Source organism: Thamnophis elegans, chromosome 14, assembly GCF_009769535.1.
Source record: "Thamnophis elegans isolate rThaEle1 chromosome 14, rThaEle1.pri, whole genome shotgun sequence".
NCBI classification, from domain to species: domain Eukaryota; kingdom Metazoa; phylum Chordata; class Lepidosauria; order Squamata; family Colubridae; genus Thamnophis; species Thamnophis elegans.
In genome coordinates, this window is record NC_045554.1 from 4,967,091 (window position 1) to 4,990,507 (window position 23,417).

At 42.9% G+C, this 23,417-nt stretch overlaps 1 protein-coding gene across 1 annotated transcript in view; it reads left to right on the forward strand.

Moving 5' to 3' along the window:
- The window catches only part of ADAP1 (ArfGAP with dual PH domains 1), a 29,743-nt gene extending 15,496 nt beyond the window's left edge, over positions 1 to 14,247 (forward strand). Inside the window, exons 6-11 of the mRNA XM_032230834.1 lie at positions 2,257 to 2,403; positions 3,719 to 3,802; positions 5,501 to 5,563; positions 8,916 to 8,987; positions 12,140 to 12,368; positions 13,887 to 14,247. Of these exons, the coding sequence (XP_032086725.1) occupies positions 2,257 to 2,403; positions 3,719 to 3,802; positions 5,501 to 5,563; positions 8,916 to 8,987; positions 12,140 to 12,368; positions 13,887 to 13,915 (624 nt within the window). The 3' untranslated portion in view covers positions 13,916 to 14,247. The remainder of the gene's footprint in view (positions 1 to 2,256; positions 2,404 to 3,718; positions 3,803 to 5,500; positions 5,564 to 8,915; positions 8,988 to 12,139; positions 12,369 to 13,886) is intronic.
- The last annotated feature ends 9,170 nt before the right edge of the window (positions 14,248 to 23,417 follow it).

The window sequence follows — 23,417 nt, forward strand, 5'->3', positions numbered from 1 at the left end:
ATATATACACACACACACATACATACATACATACATACATATATATGTGTTTTTATTTGTGCTGATAAATAAATAAAGGGAGACTAGTATAGATCTATTTCAAGCTATTTAGCTCTCATCAGCTAGCCATACGCTTACTGGGATTCGAACCTGTGCTGTATTGCATCTTAGGCAAACGTCTTAGCCATCAAGCCACAGGTCTCCTCCTTATCAGCTGAAGCCAGGGAAGAAGGTATATATTAGTGTCACAACCCCTGGTAAGCCCCAATTATGGGAGGAAGCTAACTGCTTCCAACATCTGTCAATCGGCTCGTCACAAGAGTCCATTATATATATATATATATATATATATATATATATATATATATGTATGTATGTATGTATGTATGTATGTATGTATGTATGTATGTATGTATATATATATATATATATATATATATATATATATATATATATATATATAGTGTGTGTGTGTGTGTGTGTAATTTTATTTTTAGATATACATCAACATCAATGCATGAGCAGTGTGGCGTTTTGATACAAATAACAATAATGATATTAATAATATTTTTGTAATCTTAATATTAATATCTTAATATTGATATTTGTATTAAGATCTAAGCCTCCGTTCTTTAATTGTTCAATGTTTCAATATGCCATTCTAATGCCAGTCACAATATTAATTGAACATATATTGTAATACCATAAGGACGCGGTGGCTCAGTGGCTAAAGATGCTGAACTCGTCAATTAGAAAGGTCGGCAGTTCGGCGGTTCGAATCCCTAGCGCCGCATAACGGAGTGAGCTCCCGTGACTTGTCCCAAGCTTCTGCCAACCTGGTAGTTCGAAAGCATGTAAAAAATGCAAGTAGAAAAATAGGAACCACCTTTGGTGGGAAAGTAACAGCGTCTCGGACAGAAGGCCATCTACATGGAAGGGTCTAGTCCAGCGTTTCTCAAACTTGTAACCAGATATGGGGACTTCAACTCCCAGAATTCCCCAACTGGCATCATGGCTGGTGCTCTCCAAGGTCCTGAGATAGCTCCTAACATTTTAAAAAGGACAACTGCTGGGTCATTTCTATAACTCAACTCCTTCCCATAGTTGGCAAAGAAATAAGGATTGTGACTTCACGGTTACTTCTGGACCTTCTGGAGATCTGGAGCCAGAAATAAGAGCAAAGAGGTGATAAGGGATCTTTTGGAATGAAAAGAGCATGATGTTTGGGGAAGCGAGAATTCATAATGCTCCATCTGAATGTTTTTTTTAAAATGATCCTTTTCTTGGGAAGTTTAAAAGACTCTTTGCATTGCTGAGGTCAGTCGCAATTAAAAACAGAAGCAACTTAATTTGTCTGGGAGATCTATCCACCGATCTCCCATATATTTTTTAACAGATTAACAGAGTTGGAAGGGACCTTATGGGTCATCTAGTCCAACCCCCCCACTCAAACAGGAGACCCTTCACTATTTCTGACAAATGGGAGTCCAGTCTCTTCTTGAAAGCCTCCAGGGATGAAGCTCCCACAACATCTGAAGGCAACTTCTGTTCTTTACAGATTAACAGAGTTGGAAGGGATCTTGAAGGCCATCTAGTCCAACTCCCCCTGCCCATGCAGGAGACCCTTCACTATTTCTGACGAATGGCAGTCCGATCTCTTCTTGAAAGTCTCAAGTGATGAAGGTCCCACCACTTCCGCAGTTTCTGTTCCATGGCTTGATTGTTCTCACTGTCAGAAAATTTCTCCTTATTTCTAAGTTGAATCTCTCCTTGTTCGGTTTCCATCCATTATTCCTTGTTTGGCCTTCAGATGCTTCAGAAAATAGCTTGAACCCCCCTCTTCTTCTCTGGGGCAACCCCTCAAATATAGCAGCACTGCTATCATGTCTCCCCTGGTCCTTCTCTTCATTAGACTAACCAGGCCCAGTTCCTGCAACCGTTCTTCATATGTTTTAGTCTCCAGTCCCTTAACCATCCTTAATCATCTCTAATCATTTTTCTGTGTTTACTGAATGTGCCGGGGAATTCTGGGAGTTGAAGTCCAGAGGTCTTAAAGTTGCCAAGGTTGGTCACTTCAATTTAAATCCCGACCTTTCGTTAATTCCTGATGGATTACAAAATTACTTCTCCCAATTATTTTTTTTTTGGGGGGGGGTGTGAATCCCTGTGTACCAGATGCACAGATACAGATACAATGAAGTCCTTCCAACATTGAAGTTGTGGCTAATGTGTTGTTGTTGTGGTTTTCTTCGCCAGGCCAAAGAGCCCAAAGCGATTATGAAAATTGAGCATCTCAACGCCACCTTCCAGCCCGAGAAAATTGGAAACCCTCACGGGCTGCAGATCACTTACTTGAAGGACAACAGCACAAGGAATATTTTTGTTTACCATGAAGATGGCAAGGTGGGAGCCCCGAAGTAAGGAAGGAAGGAAGCAGCTCATAGAGTTGGTTTGCATGTGGCCAAAAGGAGCAGCAAGGAGAGAGAAAGAGAGAGAGAGAAAGAGAGAGAGAGAGACACACACACACAGAGACAGAGACAGAGAGACAGAGAGAAAGAGTGTGTGTGTGTGTGTGTGTGTGTGTTCCTGTGTCTGTGTGTGCATCCCTTCTGATTTGTGAAGGCAACAAGGATGATTCCAGATAATTGCTAAGAAGAGAATTGTCCACCCAGTGTTGTTCTCTGTCTCCATCAATCCTCTTATTTATCTCTCTCTCTCTCATCTATCCACCCACCTGCTCAACCACCAACCCATCTCTCTCTCTAACCTACCTACTTATCTACCTCCCTCTCTCACCCCTCTCTCACATACCTACCTACCTATCCATCCATCCATCCATCCATCCATCCATCCATCCATCTTCCTACCTCCCTCCCTCCCTCATATCCATCCATCCATCCATCCATCCTTCCACCAACCTCCATCCCTCCTCCCCTCTCTTATGTCTGTCTGTCTGTCTGTCTGTCTGTCTATCTATCTATCTATCTATCTATCTATCTATCTATCTATCTATCTATCTATCTATCTATCTCCCTCCCTCCCTCCCTCCCTCCCTCCCATATCTATCCATCCATCCACCACCCTCCCTCCCTCCTCCCCTCTCTTATCTCTATCTACCTATCATCCATCCATCATCTCTCTCTCTCTCTCTCTCTTTCTCTATCTATCTATCTATCTATCTATCTATCTATCTATCTATCTATCTATCTATCTATCTATCTATCGGCTGCCTATCTTACTAAAAGATAATCTCTCCCCCTTCCTGAACCTCTTGAAATTGATTTGAAACACAATATTATTCCTGACTCAAACTACTGTACATCTTCCTTTTTTTAAACTACAGCATTGGAGATGGAGAGTAGATGGAAATTAGAGATGAGAACATTTAGATCTAAAACCAGCAACAATTCTTTTGCCATTTGTGGTTGCTGTTTGTCAACTGAGCTGCCCAGAACTGGTGATAAGATGAATGGCTGTATACATGCTCTATTTTTTGTAAAAAAAAGAAAACTCCGTGTAACAAAAGGAATGCAGAGAAACTGCCATTGAATGAAATAATTTTGAAAGTGGAGCCTGGAGAAATGAGATTTAGTGATTGTGGGAAGAGCGGCGTTTAAAATCCAGTCCCGGCCCCAGCTCTAGGAAAAAATGCAGAGAATGCCTCTGAAGTCTGCACTTGTGCACGTTTTTTTACACAACCGTTTTTCTTGCTCTCCAGGAAATGGTGGACTGGTTCAACGCCATCCGTGCCGCCCGATTTCATTACTTGCAAGTGGCATTCCCCGGAGCCAGCGATATTGATGTGAGCTCAGCATTTCTTTCTTTCTTTCTTTATGTCTTTCTTTCTTTTCTTTACTTCTTTCTTTCCTTCTTTCTTTTCTTTCTTTCCTTTCTTTCTTTCCTTTCTTTCTTTCCTTTCTTTCCTTCCTCTCTTTCCTTCCTTTCCTTTCTCTTTCTTTCTTCTTTCCTTCCTTCCTTTCTTTCTTTTTCCTTCCTTTTCTTTTTCCTTCCTTTCCTTCCTTTCTTTCCTTCCTTTCTTTCCTTCCTTCCTTCTTTCTTTCTTTCCTTCTTTCTTTTCTTTCTTTCCTTTCTTTCTTTCCTTTCTTTCCTTCCTTCCCTTCTCTTTATTTCTTTCTTTCCTTTCCTTTCTTTCTTTCCTTTCTTTCTTTCCTTTCTTTCTTTCTTTCTTTCTTTCTTTCTTTCTTTCTTTCCTTTCTTTCTTTCTTTCCTTTCTTTCTTTCTTTCTTTCCTTCCTTCCTTCCTTTCTTCCTTTCTTTCTTCTTCCCTGGAATTATTTTATACCAATGTTTCTCAAACTTGGCAAACTTCCAGATGGGGATCTCGACTCCCAGAATTCCCAAGAAAGGTCAGGTCACCATGGTTGAGAATTCTGGGAGTTTGGAAGTCCACACACCAGGGGGGGAACGTGTAGATCGAACAGCAAGCTGGCTGGGAAATTCTGGGAGTTGAAGTCTACCTATGTTAAAGTTACTAAGATTGAGACACACTGATCTAATGCAGCGGTCACCAACTGGTGGTCCGTGGACCACTGATGGTCTGTGAGAAAATTTGGTGGTCCGCAGAAATATTGTTTGCATTTTTTATATTGCACTAAGTCAGGGGTCCTCAAACTACGGCCCCTGGGATGGATACGTGCAACGAACGCTTGTGTTGCTGCAGAGAGTCTCCCACTTCGGGGTCGTCTTGTGTGGGTTGGAGAGGGGCAGAAATTCCAACTTGGGGTCTGCTTCAGCCTCCTGGTGGGGGGCTTTGGGCGAAGGCTGGAGGGAAGCACCGTTGGTGGCGAAGAGCCGGAGGGCCTCGTTCCAGTGGGACTGCATCATGGCCTGGAACTGGCTGACCAGCCCGCTGAGCCTCCAGGCACCGGTCCCTAGCCTTGCACTCCCGCAGGTCTTCCCTCTGCTTGGAAAGCCCATGCTCCTAGTCCTCAGTGAGGTGCTTCTGCTGAGCCTCCTTCTCGGTCAGATCCAATCTGAACTGAGCTGTTTGCCCAACTCTTTCTCCTGGTGGCTGCTTAGCTCCAGCAACTGCTTCCTGTTGGGGCCCTAAGGAGCCCGGGCGGGTGGGCGAGGAGTGGCTGGGAGGAGAGGGGCAAGTAGAGGCTGGCGAGGCACCCTTCGACATGAGTGACATCGAGTTGGCCACGCCCACCCACTCACATGACCACCTAGCCACACCCAACCAGCCAGTTATTAGGCAGATCCTATTAGTGGTCCGCGGGATTTAAAATTATGAATTTAGTGGTCCCTGAGGTCCGAAAGTTTGGTGACCCTCTGATCCAACGTGTCTTTGCATCAAATAACTCTGTAAGCCAGCTTTCCTTGTTTCGTCTCCCTGCTGCAACCGTTGATGGCCAAGGATCTTTTGGGTAGTTTTTGTTATTTTATTCTTCTTCCTGCTGCTTCATTTCTCCATTGGCACTGCCCTCGTATTTCTATCCTCTGATTCTCCTTCCTCTTCTATCATTTGAATGTTCTAGCTGGTGCCAAAACTTTCCAGGAATTATCTGAAGGAAGGCTACATGGAGAAAACTGGGCCGAAGGTAAGAGGGGTTTAATCTTTTCGGCCCAATGCAATTTGGCAATGTTGGGTGGGGAAACAAGGTGACTTTATAAAATCCCGATCTCTTTTAGCATGTTGTGCACGAATCAAGGTGATTTGGATTACCTTTAAAAGTCCCCCAAAGTGCTCTTTTGGCAGATATTTTAGCCATCTCGGCTACATTTGTGACTTTCAATATCCATTCTTGAATTGTAGGCAAATCTTCCTCCTTCCAGTATTGCGCCACCAACAATCTAGCTGCAGTTATTAAGTGCAAAATCAAATTAATCTCTACAGCTGTACAATCAGTAATTATACCTAACAAAAGTAACCGAGGGGTAAATTTTATCCTTTTTTAAAGAACATTTTGCATAATCCACCATATTTTTTATCCAAAATGCCTTCACCTTTTTGCAAGTCCACCATATATGAAAATATGTAGCTTCGAGAGAATCACATCGCCAGCATTTGGGTTGTATGTTCGGATACATACAAGCCAACTTTTAAAGTGCTTTTTAAAAGAGGCCCCTGGTTTTTCACCGAACACCTTTCGCTTCTCATCCGAGAAGCTTCTTCAGCTCTGCCTGGATGGTGGGGAATGGAAATCAGAGCTGAAGAATCTTCAGCTTCAAAAGAAAAAAAGCATAGAGTCCAGTTACCGCTTGAAAAAACAAAGTAAATTTGGGACGATTGTGAGCTGGATGACTGAGAATCTCCATGGAGATTACATTTCAAGATTGGTTATTGCCTTCCTTTAAACATTCCTGCCAGTTCTGCTCCGTTGTGTGTTTATGTTGTGAACTACAAAAGAGAAGGTTGAAATATTTCCACTGTGCTTGTGTGCTTTGGCTAGGAGACCCCCGAGAGTCTATTGAAAGCCTTAAAAAGGTATATTATCCTATACAAAAGGAACTCGATTGGCAAATTTAGCTTGCACTAGAAAGGGTGGCTCAGTGGCTAAGATCCATCAATGCATGAGCAGTGTGGCATTTTGATACAAATAACAATAATGATATTAATATTTTTGTAATCTTAATATTGATATTTGTATTAAGATCTAAGCCTTCGTTCTTTAATTCTTCAATGTTTCAATATGCCATTCTAATGCCAATCACAATATTAATTGAACATATATTGTAATACCACAAGGACGCAGTGGCTCAGTGGCTAAAGACGCTGAACTTGTCAATTAGAAAGGTCGGCAGTTCGGCGGTTCGAATCCCTAGCGGTGCAAAACGGAGGGAGCTCCCGTGACTCGTCCCAGCTTCTGCCAACCTAGCAGTTCGAAAAGCACGTTAAAAATGCAAGTAGAAAAATAGGAGCCACCTTTGGTGGGAAGGGAACAGCGTTCCGTGCGCCTTCGGTATTGAGTCATGCTAGCCACATGACCACGGAGACGTCTTCGGACAGCGCTGGCTCTTCGGCTTTGAAATGGAGATGAGCACCGCCCCCTAGAGTTGGGAACGACTAGCACATACGTGCGAGGGGAACCTTTACCTTTAGAAAGCTGATATTTTGCATATATCACGAACACCAAAATAGGAGCTTTGTGGGTCCTTCTCTTGAAACGAGGGCTGACAGCGGGCAGCTTCCTTAAATGACCAAGTTATTTCTACCCTCGAAGGACCAGCTGGATGTCTCCTAATAGACCATCCCATAATAGCAGGGTAAAAATTACTAGCGGTTTGGGAATTTGGCTGGCTAAAATGTATTCGGATGGGAAAGGAGGCCATCTCACGCTCACCACCTTTGAAAAAAAAAGATTACAGCTATAAAAATTGTGCTTCCCAAATTCAAAATGGAGTTATAACGTTCCTGGGGAGGATTAAAGTATCTGCATTTTGTTATTATAAGCTACTAACCCATAACCCGGTGTTGCTCAGGTATTTATTTATAGGGGGGAAATGTCTGGAGCAAATGTAATTTCTAATGTTGGATTTCCCCCGCTTACCAGAGGGAGCCCCCTTGTGGAGTACTGTGAAGCTGTTACCATGGCAACACCATTGCTCTGTACATTAGAAGCCATTTTAAGGCACAACAGGCTGTATCTTAACGCATACCCAAGGGGTGTTAGGGTGTGTTACCCACACAGTTGGTTGAAATTGCTCAAGGCATTCCAGAGTTATGCTGGATCTCTCCTCTCAAAAACTATGGTTCGTTTTTATGGTTTTCCGCCCTTCTTTTGATTCTTGCAACAAACTTGCAGGGTTGATTAAGCAGAACAATTGAGATTTTTAACCTGGATTTCTCTAGTTCCAGATAAACACTTTATCTGATTTCTCTACTCTTCAGTCAGCTTCTAGAGGAGAAAATAACTTTTATTCCTTTTTCTTAAATGCTTTGCAGTTTTTATCTCTCTCTCCTAATTAAGGTGAACCAAGAAATTAATTGTGTTCTTGTTGCTGTGAGCCAAGGAGTTTTTTTTTAATCAAAGCCTCCGTCTCTGTGCTTAACCAATTCATTAAAAATACAAATTCAAACAAGCCCAAGGTTTGCATCGGATTTTAACTGGAGCTGTCTTTTAAAAGAAGAGAGAGAGAGATTTGTATGGATTGGCCCTGTTGCTGCTAAGAATCTAATCCAATGAGCACAGTTGAAATTGTGCACTGGTTTTGCAAGATGCTTCATCCCCCCTCCGCCCTTTCTCGGGGTCCCAAGGGAAATTAAAATATCAGAGCATGGCAGAGATTCATAAGGAAGGCAGAAGTTTAGGCTTATATTCCAATATTCAACATTTCTGCTTCTTTCTTTCATTCCTCCAGCTGTCAGGATTGATGCAAGCATGAACCACATACTTCCAGAACTTTACCATAGGGTCTAGAAACTTGTACTTTTAAAAAAAAGATATACATGTGGCTGTTTTTAGGGATCTGTGGCCAGTTTTGTATTCTACCTTTTTTTTTTTTGAAGTAGATAATTGGAAGAATAATTATTACTAACTGGTTATCGTAGCTGGAATTTGAACCTGTTCTGTTTGGTCGTAACTCTGTGTTGCTTGAGTACACAGACACAAATAGGCTTTTTATAACCTGGGAATCAAGCCAATCGTGACTTCTTTAATAATTATTTTAGGAAACTATGGCTCCACAAATCGTGAGCTTAACCCTTCCCCTCCTCTCTTTGCATGGGCCCGGAGAAGTTTCAAATAAACAACGTTAGTGCTGATTTTTGTTTTCTTTTCTTTAAAAAGTATTTAGTTAGTTCCTACATCTGCAATGAACAAGACCATCTTTAATGTTGAAAATATATATTTTTTTTTAAAGGTGAAGGAAAATAAAAGTATCTACTTTGTATTTTAGATAAAACTTATCAGTTTATTAATAAAGCTTCCTTTTCCATTTGCCCCTTTTTAGCAAACAGAGGGGTTCAAAAAACGCTGGTTTACCATGGATGACAGAAGATTAATGTATTTTAAGGATCCTTTGGTAAGCCTCCTCCTCCTCCTCCTCCTCCTCCATCATTCCACAAACCCTACTCCAGGGGTGAAATTCAGCAGGTTCTAGAAAACTGGTAGGGGAAATTTTGAGTAGTTCGGAGAACTGGCAAATACCACCTCTAGCTGGCCCCAGGAGTGGGGAGGGAATGGGGATTTTGGAGTATCCTTCCCCTGCCACGCCCACCAAGCCACGCCCACAGAACCGGTAGTAAAAAAATTTGAATTTCACCAATGCCCCACTCCCTTCTAGGACTGATGATGTTACCTAGCTTGGTCATGAAACATCTGCAAGAAAACCACCAAGCTCAGAGAGCACTAAGGACCCCACAATCCTCCTCTGCCTCCCCCCCCAAACACCCATCCCTTCTAGCACTGACTATGTTACCTAGTTGGGTCATTAAACATTTGCAGCTCAAAAAGCATCAAGGACCTCACAATCTTCCTCCTCCTCCACTCTGCAAACCTCACTTCCTTCTAGGACTGATGATGTAACCTTGTTGGGTAATGAAACATCGGCAAAAAAACAACTAAGCTCAGAGAGCCCTCAATTCTCCTCCTCCTCCTCCTCCTCCTCTCCATAACCCCACTCCCTTCTAGCACTGATGATATTATCTAGCTAGGTAATGAAACATGCAAGAAAACTACCAAGCTCAGAATGCAACAAGGACCCAATTCTCCTCCTCCTCCTCCTCCTCCTCCTCCTCTTCTCCATAACTCCACTCCCTTCTAGCACTGATGATGTTACCTAGCTGGGTAATGAAACATGCAAGAAAACTACCAAGCTCAGAATGCAACAAGGACCCCTCAATTCTTCTCCTCCTCCTCCTCCTCCTCCTCCTCCTCCTCCTCCTCCTCCTCCTCCTCCTCCTCCTCCATAACTCCACTCCCTTCTAGCACCAATGATATTATCTAGCTAGGTAATGAAACATGGAAGAAAACTACCAAGCTCAGAATGCAACAAGGACCCCTCAATTCTCCTCCTCCTCCTCCCCCCCCCCGTCCTCACAACTCTTCAAACACACCAGCAGCCTTCAACTATGTCCCCCAAGAAGTAAACATTCCAATCCCTTTGAGTTTTTCAACTGCACACAGGGCTTTCCATTCCCCTGGCCATCTTGGATGCCTTCTCCAGTTGCTGGATATCACATTCCAAGTGGCATCTGACCGAAGCTGGGGAGAAAGGGACGGTTCGTTCTTTAATTCCTTCCACAATAGCATTTGCCATTTTTAACAGCTGCCTCGCACTCTTGGCTCTCGTTCAATGTCCGAAGTACCAGAACACGCAGATCCTTTTCACAGGCCAAAACAGACCTACCCCATCTTGAAACTGGCTCTTTTCTTCCCCTCTCTGTTTAGGCACAGGATGCTCTGTTTGTGGTCAATGTCTCCCTGTTGGCTTCAAGTCTCTCTAAATCCCCCCTCCCAATTTTTTCCTCTTTTTCTTCTAAAATAATAACTCTGCTTTCTCTCTTCTAGTTTGAAGAGAGAGAGAGAGAGAGAGAGAGAGAGAGAGAGAGAGAGAGATTTTTTTCTTTAGATCTTTCTTTGGTTAGATGGAAATAGAGATAGATGGATGGATGCAGGTAGATAGAAATATAGATGGATAGATATGGAGAGATACATATAGAGGGTGGACAGACAGATAGGTAGGTAGAGATAGATGGCAGATAAATGATAAATAGAAGACAGAGTCAAAGATAGATAGAAATAGAGATAGATGGATAGATACCAATAGATGGATAGATAGAAATAGAGATAGATTGATGGATACAGATAGAAATATAGATGGATAGATACAGAGATCTAGAGATTAAATAGAGATAGATGGATAGATACAGAGATATAGATTAGATAGAGATAGATGGATCGATACAGATAGATGGTTAGATAGAAATAGAGATGGATGGATGGATGGATGGATGGATACAGATAGAAACATAGATGGATAGATACAGAGATATAGAGATTAGATAGAGATAGATGACGAATGATAGATAGAAGACAGACAGTCAAAGATAGATAGATAGAAATAAAGATCGATGGATAGATACAGAGATATAGAAATAGAGATAGATGGATACAGATAGATAGAAATATAGATAGATGGATACATAGCAATATAGAGATTAGATAGAGATAGATATAGATGACAGATAAATGATAGAAGACAAAGATAGATAGAAATAAAGATAGATGGATAGATATAGAGATAGAAATAAAGATAGATGGATACAGATAGATAGAAATAGATGGATAGATACATAGCGATATAGAGATTAGATAGAGATAGATAGAGATGACAGATAAATGATAGAAGACAAAGATAGATAGATAGAAATAAAGTTCGGTGGATAGAGATAGAGATAGAAATAGAGATAGATGGATACAGATAGATAGAAATATAGATGGATGGATACATAGCGATATGGAGATTGGATAGAGATAGATATAGATAGATGACAGATAAATGATAGATAGAAGACAAAGATAGATAGAAATAAAGATAGATGGATAGATATAGAGATAGAAATAAAGATAGATGATACAGATAGATAGAAATACATGGATAGATACATAGCGATATAGAGATTAGATAGAGATAGATAGAGATGACAGATAAATGATAGATAGAAGACAAAGATAGATAGATAGAAATAAAGATCGATGGATAGAGATAGAGATAGAAATAGAGATAGATGGATACAGATAGATAGAAATATAGATGGATGGATGCATAGTGATATAGAGATTGGATAGAGATATAGATAGATGACAGAAAAATGATAGATAGAAGACAAAAAGAGGAAGAAAGAAAGAAAGAAAGAAAGAAAGATAGATAGATAGATAGATAGATAGATAGATAACTAGGGCTTTTGGAATAGGTCATATTTTCAGAAAAACACAGTAGGTCGGTAGATGGGGATAAGTAGAGATGGATGATAGATGAAGAGAAGGAAGGAAGGTTTTTTCCTCCTAATCGTGACTTTTCATGGAGCCCCAGTTGAGAAAGGGAAGGATAGTTGGTTTGGGCTTCAGATCTTGGCTCCTTCGTTACTTTTTGCATAACCCCCCCCCCCCCCCAGATTAATCCTTCCACTCCTTTGTAAACACGGAGTCCTTCTGCTTTTGTCCTCTGCTCAGGATGCTTTTGCCAGGGGAGAGGTTTTTATTGGGAGTAAAGAAAACAGCTACAAGGCCCTGGAAGGGCTCCCGCCGTCCATCCAGGGGAATCACTGGCAGTACGGAATTACCATCATCACCCCTGACCGGAAGTTCCTCTTTGCCTGTGAGACCAAAAGCGATCAGCTTGAGTGGATCTCCGCTTTTCAAAAAGTGATCAACAGGCCGATGCTGCCACAGGAATACGCAGGTGAGGCTCCAGCGTTCAGTCTCGGGGTGGATCCATCACTCGTACGATGTTGACGGAAGCCTTCGTCAAAACTGGAACCAGTGCCGTTGTAATCTCTAAGCAAACCGTTGTAGGTTGAGGACTACCGATCTTTGGTAAAGAGGCTGGCAAGGTTCCAAGTAACATACCCATAGCAAACAAAACTCCGAGGCAAATTCCTCAAAGAATAGGTTGATTGCATAGGTCATGTTGGCACAACCTGGTGGAAAACCGACTCTGGATATTCCTGAGGTTTTCCATCTAATTACAAGTGAAAGTTTGTCACTTTCTCCAATCAATCAATCACATGGTTCAATCAGGATACTGTCCCATTGCTAGGTGACTCCAGTCCTCTCTTTCCCAGCACCTGCAGGAATGTCCTTGGTTCCCAAGAGAAAAGTATTTTGTTTCGACTACATCCCAGCTCTCTTTATTTCCCCCCTCCCTGTCCCTCTTCTCCAGCATGTCAGTATTGGAGTCTCAAAATAGCCTCAGTTAGAGGTAGAAATTAGGGACGTGGTGGCTCAGTGGCTAAGATGCTGACCTTGTCGATCAGAAGGTCGGCAGTTCGAAGCCCTAGCGCTGTGTAATGGAGTGAGCTCCCGTGACTTGTCTCAGCTTCTGCCAACCTAGCAGTTCGAAAGCATGTAAAAATGCAAGTAGAAAAATAGGGACCACCTTTGGTGGGAAGGGAACAGCATTCCATGTGCCTTCGGCATTGAGTCATGCCGGCCACATGACCACGGAGACGTCTTCGGACAGCCCTAGCTCTTCGGCTTTGAAACGGAGATGAGCACCGCCCCCTAGAGTCGGGAATGACTAGCACATAATGTGAAAGGGGAACCTTTATCTTTTAGAGGTAGAAATTAGGATTTTAAAAAGTATTACTATGTAAGCAACTGACTCAGACATTATGCTGTTGACCAAGCACTTATAGTATGTCAAGAAAATATATAGGAAGGGGAAGGAGAGAAGGGAAAGGAGAGGAGGAAGGAAGGAAGGAGAGAAGAAAGGGGGGTAGGAAGGAGGGAGGGAAGCAAGGAGGGAAGGAAAGAGGGAAGGAAGGAGAGAAGGAGGGATGAAGGAGGGAAGGAAGGAGGGAAGGAAGGAGAGAAGGAAGGGGGGAAGGAAGGAGGAAAGGAAGGGGGAAAGGAAGGAGAGAAGGAGAAAAGAAAGGAGGGAAGGAAGGAGGGAAGGAGAGAAGGAGGGAGGGAAGAAGAAGTAGGACCGTTGTAAGATAAGATGGATCTATGGGATGATAAAAAAGCAATCTTCAAGTATATTGTCAACAGTAGGGAAAATTGTTATAAATACATATTATTAATAACAGTTATGAGATCATATAATTGTGAATGTATATATGAAATTGATAAAATAAAATAAATTATATATATATATATATATAAAAAGAAAATATATATAAAGTTCAGGGCTGACTGTAGCTTCTTTGATGATTTAATTTCTTTCTTTCTTTTTTTTGTGTCTGTCTTTCCTTTCCAGTGGAAGCCCATTTCAAGCATAAACCCTAAGTGACGATATGAAGCAAGATTGGCTTACGACTCGCAAGGACCTTGGTTTCGTTTTACGTTTTTGTTTGCGAGGCTAGCAATGACCAAAAAGAGAAAAAAAAGAAGAAGATAACTAGGATTATATAATTAGCAAATCATTTTAGACCACAAGAGGGGAGGTGCAATTAAAAAGCGGGAGAGCTGCAGAATCATGGTGCTTATCCGTCCAAAGGAGACCGAAACCACAGCCTTGCACTTTCCTGAGAACCTTGTTCTTGAACACTTATGGGTGGACAACACACACTAGTCAAAGAATTGTGTCTGATGTTTTGGAAGAATCCTGATGCAACGTCCTTCTTGTCCTTTCTTTCTGTTTTGCTCTCGCCTGAGCTATCATGGCGAAGTCCTTGTGTGGAACGTGTTTCAAGGAGGCGCGTTCAGAGATGGTGGCAAAACATAGAAATCATCCACGGGTGTTATCGTTCGTGATGCTCAAACTCTGGTCTGGGAGTAGGCAAGAGGAGGAGGAGGAGGAAGAGGAGGAGGAGGAACAACGGGAGGAGGGGAGGTAGAAAGAGGTGGTACAGGATAAAATTTGGACAATGGGCCTCCGTGGTCCTGCTGTCTGATGTGTGGTGGTCTAGGCTTCCCAAGAGCAAACTCCTGGTCCCGACAAAAACCCCTTTGATTAGTTTAACTGTGAATTCTGCTCATTCACATCCAGCAAAGTCTTTCAAGGAAGGATTTACAGTCACGGACCTTCTCTGGCTTGTAGAGCTGCCAGGCTGATATGTGCAAAACTTGGCAAGGAGCCTTGGAGAATCACGAACCAATGAAGCGAACTAATGGTCTCCTGCAAACTCCACTCCCCTTTTGCTCCTCTTTTGTTTCCTCTGGGAGGGGCCATTTATCCTCCACCTGTGGCCTTACTCCCAAGTCGCCGCCTGTTCTTTAGCTGCTCCCTTCCTCTGGCAACTCTGTGCATGCGCACACTGGGAACAGGCTCCAGCTGTTTGTCTGCCTCACTGATGTCTGACTCTGAAGGTACAGCAGCTGATAACTGTCAGATGGCCCTGCCCTCCCCTGCCTCCGACACAGAGCCCTCCCCAGACTCCAGGAGTGGCCCATGTTCCTCCCCAACCTCCTCCTTGTCCGAATCTGCCACCAGCTCTGCTGGCGGGCCACAACAGGTGGCATCTTCTAAGGCCCAGCCTTAAAAAAATAACAAGAGTTGGAAGGGACTTGGGAGGTCTGCTAGTCCAGCCCTGGCTCAAGCAGGAGACCTTATTCCATTTCAGATAAATGGTGGTGGCCCAGTCTCCTCTTAGGAATCTCCAGGGATGGAGCATCCACAATTTCTGAAGCCCTTCTTCCACTGATTCACTGTTCCCCTTTGGTCTCTAGGAGGGTTGCGAACTACAAACCCAGGGAGCAATGACCTCCCCCCCCCCCCAGCATGTCTTGAAGATGTCCGATGCGGAGAGGTTGGGTTTAGTCTTTTTTTCCCCCCCCCAGGTTGTTTTGCTCCTTGTCACGGTTCCACCACAAAACCGCGGTCGACTAAAGCGCGCTCGACGAAACCGCGTACCTGACGTCATCACAGCGCGACGAAAAAAGCACGCTGTGAGCGGTAAAGCTAAAATTAACACGTAAACCTAAACCTAACCCCCCAAACCTAACCCTAAACCTAACCCTTAACCTAACCCTAAACCTAACCCTTAACCTAACGCTAAACCTAACGCTAACCCTTAACCTAACCCTAAACCTAACCCTAACGCTTAACGTAACCCTAAACCTAACCCTAACCCTTAACCTAACCCTAACCCTAACCCTTACCTTTACGTGAATTGGCTTGCTTTAAAAGCACTTTTTAAAGCGCCCTTTTTTCTCCACGGTCGTTGTTGTCACGCTGCTGATGACGTCAGCGACGCGCTTTAATCGGGCGCGCTTTAGTGGACCGCGGTTTTGTCGTGCCACGCCTTGTCACGTCATGGTGCTTAAGAGGATGGACCGTTATTAGGACATTTGAGCAGGGAGGGTTAAGCTGAGAAGGGAATGGAAAAAAAAAGAGCAGCTCTGAATTTTTTGGAAGGAGACAGGTCCGCATGACTCAACAAGGAACCGAGAAGCTTGATTTCCCCATCTGTGAACTCTGCAAGAGCATCCATGCTACTGTTCCAGAAAGCCAAGATGGTAACGGTGATGGAACATCGCAAGCATTATCCTCAGTCGGAAGAATTCAGGATACTGTCCGCCTCCCCCCCCAACTGCCAGCTGAAGTGGACGATGAACCGGGAGAAACTTTGGCAATCGTCCCTTGACAATAGCCCACCCGTGAGTGGACTTCTGCATAGCAGGGTTTAAAAGGCACACGAAGCACTAAACTATGGCTTGCTTCACCTCGGTTTGACGACTTAGCCACCTTTTGAGTTCGCATCGTAACGCGAAGCCTAGCACAACCCAAACCGATTCACAGCGAAGTCGGACGGTTTTCCCTGGTGAAAACCACTTCCGATGTCAGAAGTTGACTTTTTCAAGAAGACGCCGTGCTAACAACACCAACAACAACACAAACAACAAGCCTTTGATCCAGGTGTGGGCAATGAATTTTCCCAAGAGGCCACAGGAGAAATTGTGGTCCGTTGTGGAGGGCCAAACCAATCGGAACTGTGAAGGTGTGTAGATAATTTTTTTTTTAAGCGGTTGTCTTCAAAATTAAAGCAATGCGGCTATTTTTGCGTGCCTGGTGTACACTTATTTACTCATTTGATTTCCAATTTCGGATTGACCTCCCGTGGGCCGGACAGCGACAGCCGAAAGGGGGGGGGGCGTAGGATACCCAGGTCTGCGCAACGTCGAACGAAGCATCCATTAAAAACATTTTCCTCGTCAGACGGCGGATAAAAACTAAACCCAGCACAAGTCGGCCGCAAGTTAGAAACCAAACTATAGTTGGATTTTAAAGCTCCGTTAGCTTTGGCAGGTAAGAGATTCCCCGTGAGACGCTTTCGGCAAGCGGGAGCCATTTAGGAATTCTCTGCACGAGGACTAGTGCGTTGACTCATTTGGGATTTTAATTTTCCTTCTCTTTTCATCGTGTTTAGCTACCCGGCAAACGGTTTGCGGCCTCTCTCTTCTCCAGATTCCCACCATTTGTAGCAGTGGTGGGATTCAGCCAGTTCGCACCAGTTCGGGAGAACCGGTTGTAAAACCTTCTGAGCAGTTTGGTAAACTGGTTGTTGGAAGAAATCCTTAGGGCAGAGAACCGGTTGTTAAATTATTTGAATCTCACCACTGGTTTGTAGCCATACTTTGTATGATTGTCTATTTATACTGACCGACTCAGCAGTTTCATTCACCCTTTGGCTGAAATCTCCTTGTTTCTTCTGGATGTAAGATTATATTAATTCTTGCTCCTCTGCAGGCACAGCTCACCATTTTTTACAAATCAGGTACAAAAAAGAATTCCAGGACTAGTTTTTTCTCCTGCGTCTGAAGACACAGTCTTGATTTAAACCGGTTTCTGCCTCCGTTGCAATGTTCCTGTAAGATCTGTCTGTCTCGTGCGTACCTTTGTTAAATTTGATGGTTAAGACAGTTGTGGTACTAACTATCATCCCCACCAATAAATTATTATCCTTTTGGCTTGATCAAGGCATGTCTGATTAAATTCAGGGTGGGAAACAAAAATAAGAGGTTTTTCTCTGGTTTTCTCGTTGTGCAATATTTGAAGCTTTAAAAAAAAAAAGTTAAAATGAGGAAGGGCATCTTTAAAGCCTCTTTTAAGATTTATTTTTAGCATGGAAAATTCTTGGCTTCCAAGAAAGTAGGCAGTGAAAAATTCTTTCTTAAAAGATGGAAGTTCAAATACAAATGAACTCCTACGAAGATGCAATAGTCACCTTCCTTAAAAATTCAACTTGGGAAATAAATAAAATACCCAATTACCCTGTTTCCTCCAAAATAAGCCCTCCCTGGGCTTATTTTGGGGGAAACAGGGTAATTGGGTATAATAGGCCCAATTGGGCTTTGGAGCACATGTACTAAAATCTGCCCTCCCCACAAAATAAGCTCTCCCCGAAAATATTGCAACACAGCAGCAGCCAGGAGGGGACCAAGCTCACTGCCTCCTGCACCTCAAAAATTATAAGACCTCCCTGAAAATAAAGCCAAGAGGTGGTGCAGTGGTTAGGGTGCAGTACTGCAGGCCACTTCAGCTGACTGTTATCTGCAGTTCAGCGGTTCTAATCTCACCGGCTCAAGGTTGACTCAGCCTTCCATCCTTCCGAGGTGGGTGAAATGAGGACCCAGACTGTGGGGGCGATATGCTGACTCTGTAAAACCGCTTAGAGAGGGATGAAAGCCCTATGAAGCGGTATATAAGTTTAACTGCTATTGCTATTATTTCAGGGGTCAAAAGAAAATAAGACCCTGTCTTATTTTGGGGGAAACACGGTAGTGTAAGCAGAGAAAGGACGTGTCAGGGTTTCAAATAGCATCCAAAAGTAAATCAGACTCCAAGGCAAAGTATTGCTCAAAGTCCCGAGTTGGTTACTGCAAGTAAATGGGGAGAGTTAGGTGCATTTTGCATTATGTCAATAATTGTGACATGTTGGGCCATGGTACACTGCTGAATTGATCGATCCAATTGGCTCAAATCGAAACTTCTAAGATACAGGTGTGTGTCCAACCGTGGCAACTTCTATTGTTGTGAAACTTCAATTCCCAGAATTCCCCAGCCGACAACTTCCCAGCTCTAAAAACACGAGTAAGGTCGTAAGGCCAGATTCTCCTCTGATCAAACCGGGCAGATGGATCAAGTTCTCAGCAAGCAATGCTCTCTTTGTGTGTTTCGCCACATGTCTTTCGCAAGTCCCTCACTCCCCAGGAAGCGTGTCGCAACCCCTGGAGGAACTGCCATTTCATTGGTTTGCAAGAGCCTTCTACTAGCCCTTCTTCAGAAGGGAGTATCTGGGGCTCAGGGGTGAACTCCAGGGGATCTTCAGTGCTTTCTTGTTGTAGTTTTTTCCATGTACTTATTGGTCAAAGCTACGGAGCCGCCCCTGTCTCACAAAACCAGCGACTCTGGGGGTGAAAGAGAGGATTCTAGAAGGTGATAAGGAGAACCCCAAGATGAAACCATCAAGCCTTTCCGGAGGTTGGTTAGGTGACTGGAGCAATCTTCTTTGGGTAACTGTATGGAGAAGTCAGCTGTTGCTTGCATCCATCTTGAAAAGGAACACCGAGTGGGAGCTAGATTGAAACTTGAAAGATCAAATTTAACCGAAAAGAGGATGTACGTTGACAGTATAGCACTTAGCAACAGCATATACTTATATACCACTTCACAGTCTTGGTTATTTTTAAGAGCCGAGGTGGCGCAGTGGTTAAATGCAGCACTGCAGGCTACTTTAGCTGACTGCAGTTCGGCTGTTCAAATCTCACCGGCTCAGGGTTGACTCAGCCTTCCATCCTTCCGAGGTGGGTAAAATGAGGACCCGGATTGTTGTTGGGGGCGATATGCTGACTCTGTAAACTGCTTAGAGAGGGCTGAAAGCCCTATGAAGCGATATATAAGTCTAACTTAAGACTTATAAACCGCTTTGCAGTGTTTAAAGCCTTCTCTAAGTGGGAGTCAGCCTGTTGCCCCCAACAATCTGGGTCTTCATTTTACCCACCTCGGAAGGACGAAGGAGTCAACCTTGAGCTGGTCAGGATCAAACTCCTGGCAGTGGGCAGAGTCAGCTTGCAATACTGCATTCTAACCACTGCACCACCTAATCAGCAATAGGTCAGACTTATATACTGCTTCACAGCCCTCTCTAAGCAGTATAGAGAGTTGCCCTCTTGCCCCCAACAATCTGGGTCCTCATTTTACCCACCTCGGAAGGATGGAAGGCTGAGTCAACCTTGAGCCCCATCAGGATCGAACTGCTGACAGTCGGCAAAATTGCCCTACAATACTCCATTCTAACCCCTGCACCACCAGGAAGGAGAATGAGAAAGGGAAATAGAGGGCAGGCAGGCAATAGCCCTTAGATTTATATACAGCTTTACAGCCCTCTCGAAGTGGTTTAGAGTCAGCCTCTTGCCCCCAGCAATCTGGGTCCTCGTTTTACTGACCTCGGAAGGATGGAAGGATGAGTCAACCTATTTTTGTGTCCCCCACCCCCTCAGAAAGGACCATATCAGATGCATAAAATAAATGGGGACCCTTTGCAGGGAGTGAAACTCTCCGAATAGGGTTTTTTTCCAATATCAGTGGGGCAAAAACTGAAAACTGTCTTCCATGCCATTCCCCCCCCCCCTCCAAATCCTCCCCATCCTCAATATTCTCTGCTGGCTGTCAATTACCTTCCAGCTTTGTGATGGGCTCCTTTTAAAAACGCTGAGACTTTAAAAAAAAACAGAATCTTTTCTCTATTCAAAAGGATCCTGGAACTGTGATCCAGCCAGCTGTTATGAAACGAATGGGTCCCGTCCCCCCTTTTTGGGGGTTGTGTGTGTGAAACCCTCCAGGCCCATGATCTGTTTGCACAACCAACTAGGACCCATAGCAGATGGAAGGGAACTAACCACCTTCAAGGACAACTTGGTCATGGCCGATGCAGACGTGGTGAAGGTTTTGCATCATTCTGGTGAAAAATATTTTAAAAAGGGGTGTGTAGGGGTGGGGTGGGGAGAGGAACTGGTTCACGGCATCCTCTCTTCATTCTTGTTGACCAATTAGGAGCCTGGCTTTGGGTGGGTTTGTGTCTGAAGATGTCACAGAGGCCTTTTGTTTCCGAGTGGGGGGAAATAAATATATATATTCCTCCCACTTGGAATCTATCTATCTATCTATCTATCTATCTATCTATCTATCTATCTATCATCTATCTATCTATCTCTAATTCCCTCCCTCTCATATCCATCCATCCATCCATATCTCTCTCTCTCTACCTACCTATCTCTATATCTATCTATCTATCTATCTATCTATCTATCTATCTATCTATCTATCTATCTATCTATCTATCTATCTATCTATCTATCTATCTATCATCTATCTATCTCTATCTATCTATCTATCTATCTATCTATCTCTATCATCTATCTATCTCTATATCTATCTATCTATCTATCTAACTCTGTCCCTCTCATATCCATCCATCCGTCCATCCATCCGTCCATCCATCCATCCATCTCTCTATATCTCTATCTCTATCTTTCTATCCATATCTATCTATCTATCTATCTATCTATCTATCTATCTATATCTATCTATCTATCTATCTATCTATCTATCTATCTATCTATCTATCTATCTATCTATCTATCTATCTATCTATCATCTAACTCCGTCCCTCTCATATCCATCCATCCATCCATCCATCCATCCATATCTCTCTATCTCTATCTTTCTATCTCTATCTTTCTATCCATATCTATCTATCTATCTATCTATCTATCTATCTATCTATCTATCTATCTATCTATCTATCATCTATCTATCATCTATCTATCTATCATCTATCTATCTATCTATCATCTATCTATCTATCTATCTATCTATCTATCTATCTATCTATCTATCTATCTATCTATCTATCATCTATCTATCTATCTATCTATCATCTATCTATCATCTATCTATCTCTATATCTATCTATCTATCTAACTCTGTCCCTCTCATATCCATCCATCCGTCCATCCATCCGTCCATCCATCCATCCATCTCTCTATATCTCTATCTCTATCTTTCTATCCATATCTATCTATCTATCTATCTATCTATCTATCTATCTATCTATCTATCTATCTATCTATATCTATCTATCTATCTATCTATCTATCTATCTATCTATCTATCTATCTATCTATCTATCTATCTATCATCTAACTCCGTCCCTCTCATATCCATCCATCCATCCATCCATCCATCCATCCATCCATATCTCTCTATCTCTATCTTTCTATCTCTATCTTTCTATCCATATCTATCTATCTATCTATCTATCTATCTATCTATCTATCTATCTATCTATCTATCTATCTAATCTCCCTCCCTCTTATATCCATCCATCCCTCCCTCCCTCTATCTATATCCCTCTATCTATCCATTCATCCATCCATTTGAACTTCAGCACCACCTAGTGACTTAAAATAAAGGAGGAAAAGCTAAATCTGGGTGCCGAATGGAGAGATCCGGTTTTGGGTTGCAAATTGCCTGAAATGTTACACACATATATTTTCCTACAGCTGCTAAACATCAGTCGAGAAACAGGGAGAGAGAAAAGAATTCACATCTGCAATTTTACCGTAAAAATAGGTTTGCGGATTCTACATGGACTGCCCCTCTACTGCAATCGATACGCTTACGTGCTGCTTGCTGTGAAAAGCGAGCAGCAAGTTTCTATGCCTGCATTAGATAGTCTTCTACTTATTCCCCTTCTTGGTTATGACAACACCGGAGAAAGTGACTTACAACCAGCGCTCGCACTTACAACCTTCTCCACGGTCACACAATCAAAATCTAGGGGCTTGGCAACTGTATTTAGGACTGTGTCCCAAAAATCACATGATCCCCTTTTGCGACCCTCTTGACAAGAAAAGTCAGTGGGGAAGCCACTTAACAATTGGGTTACTTACTGATTTGCTTAACAATGGAGGCGAGAAAGGTCACACAATGGGGCAAAACCCACTTAAGAAATGTCTCACACAGCAACATGAATTCCGGCCTCAGGTGGGGTCGTAAGTCGAGGGCTACGTGTGCAAAAGGTATTGTCATCATCCTCTATTAATGACCCCATAATCCCTTGCGGGGTGGAGTCTGGGCAACTGAATGGAGCTGTGTGTTTTACTGGCCCGATGCCTTTCCTGTTGCCGATGAGGAGTTACATTCAGCAGATATATTCTCATTGTTCCCAGAGAGAGAGAGAGAGATATCTGCCTCTACCTAGGATTGAACTCACTGCCTCCTCTAGGCTACCGCACCACTCAAAAGCTGGCAGGACAATGGCTTGAGAAAAAGTAAGATCTGGCAGAAAAATCCCAGACAGCCGAGGGAAATCACAGCCGGCTCCCGCGAAAATAAAGAATTGTGGTTTTAAGGCTCTCGTCCGAGTCCTATAAAATACAAAGTGATGCTTAGCCATGCTCCCCAGGTAAGAGCAGCACACATCCAGTATAAAGTATTTATTTTATACTCAACAATTAACACAAATCCATCCTTTTTTTTTTGTTTCGTTTTTTACAGTAAATAAAAACGTAATATTCCCCCTTTCATGCATGATCGCCGTATTAATCTAAGCCTTTTTTTTTTAAAACGTGAAAAAATAAAAACGTCCCTTCCTCCGTTTTTTTTCATTTTTTTTGTGTGTCATCGTACGGTTTAAACTTCCGGTGGGTCGATGTGCGTTAACGGAGACGAGGATGTAAGAGTTACGCGAAGCCCGTTGAGCGTTTTTTTTTGTAAGCTACTTGTAGTTTTTTTTTGTTCTTTTTGCACACGAAGGGTTAAAAAAAAATGGGTCAATGGATC